Source organism: Podarcis gaigeae, assembly GCF_964106915.1.
Source record: "Podarcis gaigeae genome assembly, chromosome: 16".
In the NCBI taxonomy this organism is placed as follows: domain Eukaryota; kingdom Metazoa; phylum Chordata; class Lepidosauria; order Squamata; family Lacertidae; genus Podarcis; species Podarcis gaigeae.
In genome coordinates, this window is record NC_139693.1 from 2,706,119 (window position 1) to 2,713,064 (window position 6,946).

At 47.4% G+C, this 6,946-nt stretch overlaps 1 protein-coding gene across 1 annotated transcript; it reads right to left on the reverse strand.

The window, feature by feature from the left end:
• Positions 1-1,613: 1,613 nt before the first annotated feature.
• OAZ3 (ornithine decarboxylase antizyme 3) lies at positions 1,614-6,604 on the reverse strand (the record flags this gene model as incomplete). Its single annotated transcript, XM_083717914.1, is given in 5 exon segments — positions 1,614-1,879; positions 2,987-3,072; positions 4,298-4,473; positions 6,430-6,504; positions 6,506-6,604. Coding segments are annotated over 5 exon segments (645 nt in total). The 3' UTR covers positions 1,614-1,670.
• Positions 6,605-6,946: the final 342 nt, after the last annotated feature.

The following is a 6,946-nucleotide window of genomic DNA, read 5'->3' on the forward strand; positions in this document are numbered from 1 at the left end:
ATTGCCTCAAGAGCAGGGCGTATGGAGGGCTTTAAAAGAGGTTTAGAAAAACGGATGGATAGGGCACCCTGATCAAATTTGCAGGTGACACCAAACTGGGAGGGGTGGTTAACACCCCAGAGGACAGGATCACACTTCAAAATGACATTGACAGATTAGAGAACTGGGCCAAAACAAACAAGATGAATTTTAATAGGGAGAAATGCAAAGTATTGCACTTGGGCAAAAAAAATGAGAGGCACAAATACAAGATGGGTGACACCTGGCTTGAGAGCAGTACATGTGAAAAGGATCTAGGAGTCTTGGTTGACCACAAACTTGACATGAGCCAACATTGTGACGCGGCAGCTAAAAAAGCCAATGCAATTCTGGGCTGCATCAATAGGAGTATAGCATCTAGATCAAGGGAAGTAATAGTGCCACTGTATTCTGCTCTGGTCAGACCTCACCTGGAGTACTGTGTCCAGTTCTGGGCACCACAGTTCAAGAAGGACACTGACAAACTGGAACGTGTCCAGAGGAGGGCAACCAAAATGGTCAAAGGCCTGGAAACGATGCCTTATGAGGAACGGCTAAGGGAGCTGGGCATGTTTAGCCTGGAGAAGAGGAGGTTGAGGAGTGATAGGATAGCCATGTTCAAATATATAAAAGGATGTCACATAGAGGAGGGAGAAAGGTTGTTTTCTGCTGCTCCAGAGAAGCGGACACGGAGCAATGGATCCAAACTACAAGAAAGAAGATTCCACCTAAACATTAGGAAGAACTTCCTGACAGTAAGAGCTGTTCGACAGTGGAATTTGCTGCCAAGGAGTGTGGTGGAGTCTCCTCCTTTGGAGGTCTTTAAGCAGAGGCTTGACAACCATATGTCAGGAGTGCTCTGATGGTGTTTCCTGCTTGGCAGGGGGTTGGACTCGATGGCCCTTGTGGTCTCTTCCAACTCCATGATTCTATGATAGTAATATTATTATTATTAATACCCCGCCCATCTGGCAGGGTTTCCCCAGCCACTCTGGGTGGCTTCCAACAGAATATTAAAAGACAATAACCTATTAAACATTAAAAGCTTCCCTAAACAGGGCTGCCTTCAGATGTCTTCTAAAAGTCTGGTGGTAGTTGTTCTCTTTGACATCTGGTGGGAGGGCGTTCCACAGGGAGGGCGCCACCACCGAGAAGGCCCTCTGCCTGGTTCCCTGTAACCTCACTTCTCGCAGTGAGGGAACCACCAGAAGGCCCTCGGCGCTGGACCTCAACTGACCCTCCTCATACAGATGTGGTACCATGACCAGAGAACAAAGGACACCTGTTCCGTCTTAACATAACAGGGATTTAGGAGATGGGGAGGGGGAAGAGGGAGACCCAAACTGCGCTTGCCATCAGCTGACTTAGGAACTAGTCACTGGTTGGGGGCCCTGCGGGAAGGTAAACGGTGTTTCTGTGTGCTGCTCTGGTTTCGCCAGAAGTGGCTTAGTCCTGCTGGCCACATGACCCGGAAGCTGTACGCCGGCTCCCTCGGCCAATAAAACGAGATGAGCGCCGCAACCCCAGAGTTGGTCACGACTGGACCTAATGGTCAGGGGTCCCTCTACCTTTAAACAAAGAAACAAACGGGATGCTGTGAGCTGTGGTGCCAGTTTAATGCCACCCTCTGGGGGAATGGGTGATCTGCTCATTCAAGGAGCCTGTCCGCCTAGAACAGCCCCAGGCTGCCGCCCAGATGGGTCTGGTTTCCGGGTCCTCCACTTCTCATCCTCCTCCGTTTGGCAAAGTTCTCGTTCCATGGGGTAAGCCATGAAGATGACGTCCTCCCAGGGAGGAAGGGAAGGGTGATCCGGCCGCAGGAGCGTGAAACCCAAGAAGCCAAAGGCTCGTAGCAAGTCTCCTTCGAGCGAGGGGAGAAAAAGAAGAGGATTAGGAAACCAAGGGCGAGAAGATCTTTCCTCTGGTTTATCCCATTTATCTGCATGTTTGTCAAGCCACACTTTCATAAAAATGCAGTGTACAGTGGTACCTCGGGTTACCTACGCTTCAGGTTACAGACTCTGCTAACCCAGAAATAGTACCTCGGACTAAGAACTTTGCTTCAGGATGAGAACAGAAATCGTGCTCCGGCAGCAGCAGGAGGCCCCATTAGCTAAAGTGGTGCTTCAGGTTAAGAATAGTTTCTGGAACGAATTAAGTACTTAACCCGAGGTACCACTGTATATACACGCTTCCCTTAAGAGCAGTAGAAACAGCAATTGGTGCTGGCTGGTAAAAATAAAACTGCATGGCAGAGGCCTGTCAGATTAACAGACATCAAAAGCAAGGCAGGGATTATTCTTGCCCAACCTCTAGTGGCAAGGAGTTCCGCAGGGCCACAGAGCTGACTGAACTTCAAGAGGTGCATGAGCAACCTCTGAAAGCGCCCTGCCAGAGGATCGTGGCAGAGCATAAAGGATCAGGGAGTGTTTGGACACCCAGCTGTTGGAGGGCTTTGTGAATGAACATAAGTGGTCCAGTAGCAAACTGGTTTTCACTCCGCTTTCCACTTCACACTCTAAAGACAGGTAGATTCCAGCCCTACCTGGAGATGCCGTTGGGCATTGAACCTGGGACCCCCTTGGAATAAAGTAAAGGTTCCAGTCCTCATGGTTCTGAAAAAAACGTGGCTTTGAATCGGAACATAGGAAGCTGCCTTAGAGCCAGACCATTAGTCCAGCTAGGTCTGTCTGCACTGATCGGCAGCATCTCTGCGGTTTCAGGTAAGGTTCTCTCCTGGACCTGCCTGGTGACCAAATTGGATGACGCTCAACCAAAATATTCTGGCCCTTTTTAATGCTTTTTATGGTGGTTTTTTCTGGCTAATAAAAGCCCAAATATGGAATTGGGATCCTTCCCCCCCCCCCTTTGCCCTTTTCTATATCATTTCCAGATTTCTGGCATGTGGAATAGTCCAGGAATCAAAACCCAGATTCTGTTAGCAAGGGGGATCTTTTTCTTTCCTTACCCCTGTCCCGTCGAGACTTGTGGAAGTTAACAAGCACCTGGTCCGCCTCTGTATTTTCTTCCACGTATTCCAGCGTTGCAGTCAGGCTAGGAGCAGAAACAGCCACAGGGTACGTATTGAGCGTTTATTATTATTAAGGGTGCTGTTCTCTTGCAAGCAGGGCTTGCAAAGGGACTAGTCCTCAGTAAGGCGTTCAGGTTGTGTGTGGCCCATACCACTGAAATGTGGGTGAGAGCTCCCATGAGTGTATCCATAGAAAGAATTCCCTGGACCTAGAAAACCAGACTGTCACAGAAAAGGCTACTCTTCTCCTTGACATGCTAGATTTCTACATACAGAGAAAGGTGGTGTGTATTTTTTCCCTGTTTAAAATTGGAGGTCCAGCCATAAGCGCCCCAGTCTGACCCCACTCCCTTTGAACACACCCCACAATTATTTACGGAGCCAAAGCATAGTGCTGAGTTTGCTAGCGGTTCAAATCGGCCATTTTGGGAGGTGGAAATCTATTGACGTTAGCTGCAGCAAAGAATTGCAGCGCAAGGAGCTCTTGTTGAAGATACCGTATTTTTTGCTCTATAAGATGCACCAGACCACAAGACTCACCTAGTTTTTGGAGGAGGAAAACAAGAAAAAAATATTCTGAATCCCAGAAGCCAGAACAGCAAGAGGGATTGCTGCGCAGTGAAAGCAGCAATCCCTCTTGCTGTTCTGGCTTCTGGGATAGCTGCGTAGCCTGCATTCGCTCCATAAGACGGACACACATTTCCCCTTACTTTTTAGGAGGGAAAAAGTGAGTCTTATAGAGCAAAAAATACAGTACTCTATTCCATTTCCTCCTTCCCTCTGGCTCTTCTATTACACATGCAAAAATTAGCAACCCATTATCACTGAGCATGCTCAGAACACTCTGGGCTGTTTCTGAAGTTCAACCCCAACCCATCAACTTTTTTCCTACTTCTGTAAATCTTAGGTTCCCACAGTCAGGTGCAGGCGACAGCACCAAGAGCATCTCTGCCCATAAATAAATCCTCAGTGCCTTGGGTTTGGGTTCCATTGGTTCCGAACTATTGCCTCCCTCGCTTTGCTTCTAATATTTCCCCCCATGAGAGCTGGGGTTCGGGATGAGTGGTGGTCTCTAAATTAAATTGCTGGGAAAAAGCTGGGCTGTTTCCAACGTTAGTCCTAACTCAGAGCAGATGTCTTGAGAAGAACGGGCACAGCCAATGTAAGGACATTCAATGGATCTACACTGCGCGCAATGACAAAGCCACCCACTTCTGACACCCAGTTGCAGCCGAGAATTGCTCTCACCTTTCGCGGCTGTTGCAGTCCAGGGCGAGGTGAGGCGTGTCGAGGAAAACCGTGCGTGCCTGGAGGAGACCGTGCCAGTGGCTGACCCCCTGGCTGCCGTGGGCAAAATGGAAGTCCAACTGAACCGGCTGGTCGGGACGTTGGCGTTCGCCGGCAAAAACAGTGAGATTCCCAGCCTGTGCCGTTATTGGGTGAAACGTTTGCAACTACTGGTTAGAAAACACCTTAGCAAAATCCCCCTTCTTTCCAACCCTCAGGTGGTGAGTGCTGGTGATTGATTGATTGATTGATTGATTGATTTGCTAAAATGCCTCCATCCCTGCGCAAGAGGGAGATGTCAGCTGGTTTGCACAATTGCTGAGTTATGGCAACATTTCATTAGAAAATTGTAGATTTTGGAAGGAGACCCTAGAGCGTATATATTGCCCAATCCCATGCAATATATTTAAACCAGTCGAAGGAAGGAAACTAACAAAACAATGAGTCCACAACCGTTTTCCCCCCTAACTCAGTTTGTGAAATCGACGCTCTTCGGAGAGACCTGCTGGCGACTCCTTTGAAGCTGAAAGTATCTATTTGCAAAGTATCTGTAATCCAATATCCGCAGAGGGATGATATGCCCCCCAACTACTGAGATGGTTTCAGACTATTTAGTTGAGATTTTTTCAAAGTCTCATTTAAAACTACTTAATGGTGGCTACTGAGTCTTTTATATGTTTTATATGTGTTCAAAAGGTCTGTATTGCAAATATTTTATGTGATTTTTATTGTCTAAATTGTGTCAGTAAAGGCTGAATGAATATTCTCCCCGGAGAAATCTGCCTTGTGTTGAGCCAGACCATGAGTCCATCAAACCCAGTGTTGTCTACACAAACTGGCAGCAGCTGTTCAGGACTTCAGGCAGAGGATATTTCCCTGAGGTTGGGGGGGGGGTAGGGGCAAACTGTGTATACTACCTTCAGCTCCTTGCAGAAAAAAGGTGGGGTAGATATATAATGGGGGTGGGAGCCCTGTTGTCAGATTTCAGATTGTAAGCTCATTGGGGCTGAGACCCTTTCTGTGCACTTTTGTACAGCATTGTGCAAGCAGATGGTGGTCTATTATAACACAAAGGGCGGCAAATACGTTCCAGCAGCCTTAAGGGTTTTCAAAATCCATTTCCCAACTCCTGTACGCTGCAAATGTCTGGCATAATGGGGACCTGCCTAAGTTATAGATGGCTTTCAGGCAAAATTTCTCCGATCTCTGCTGCAGGTACCCAACTGTGTCCCCAACGCCATACTGCTGTTAGAAGCTAGTGAATGCCCAATTTTAACTAAAGCATAATGGGCTGCCCTAAAACATTGGCTCAGGATTTCAGTGTTTGATATAGGGAAGGGTTTGTACCAACACCTGACCAATGAGGAGTTTGTCAGCAACTGGCAGAAAACCAGGGCTAGAAAAGCCACCTCTATTGGTCTGTCTCCCCCCCCCCCAACTGTATTACCTGGGTTATGAAGGCACCCAAAAGATTTTAAAGCAAATATTATGGGATAATGCACACAGTGACTTGCGATCTCGATCACACGCAGTCCACTGGCAGCAGGAGTTCAATATGGGTATGTCTTTAAGTTAACATCTTACATTAAAAACCTGACAGTACCTAACTATCGAAGGCTTTTCACCAAAGCCAGACTAAACGTCTTTCCTTCTGCAGTGTTGGATGGCAGGTGGAGAGGAGTTCCCTACCAGGACAGACTTTGCTCGTGTGCTCAAGACATCGATTCCATAAAGCATATTTTGCTGCACTGTGCAAAGTATGAGCAAGCCAGGGCTGAGCTGATATTACCTTTGCTGGTACCTTTCCCGGGAAAATCAGAGGCTCACTATGTCAGGTTCCTATTGGAAGACCGAACAAAAGCTAGAACACTAGCAGTGGTGAAGTTTTTATCGGTGGTTGCAAGAACCAATGATCTCTATCTTTAAGTCTGAACAAAATGCTTGTTTAACCTGGAGGTAGTCTGTATGAATTGTGCATTGCTTTGTAAGGATTTGTTGGGTCCCTGGACCGTAATAAACTTTCTAATAATAATAATAATAATAAATAATGATCATATGCAAGGCCGGAAAGGCCCGAGCCAGAAGAGGCCTACCTTATATACCTCTTTAAGGCTCGCTTGGTCTCCTTCGAGGCTCCTTCTCCTGTCTGGGCAGCCGCCCACGAACTCAGGAGCACTGCGGGCAGTAGCGAGGCCGGATACTCAAACTCTCACGTTGGGTAAGGGTTGAGCTGTGCCGCAGAACGGAAACAAGAAAATAAGACGGCATGGATAAGCCCGGGAAGCAGGTTCTGAAATTGGCAGGTATCTTGAACAGAAGGGACTGGAAACTTGACATTAGGCCCCATAGTTCTGAATAATAATGTGCAAAGTATAATGGCTCAATTCACACTGAAATGAAAAATGCCTGAAGGCTTTTAACATGGGAGATTTTCCTCCGAGGTTCTCGATGGGTTGGAAATGAACTGTTACTGTTATCTGCTAGTTCTGGCAATGTGTTTAACTTTAGATCACATGGGAAGTATTGGGTTGCAAATCCTCATGTTGAAAGGGAGATGCCTTTACAGCGGTACCTCTGGATGCGAACGGGATCCGTTCCGGAGCCCCGTTC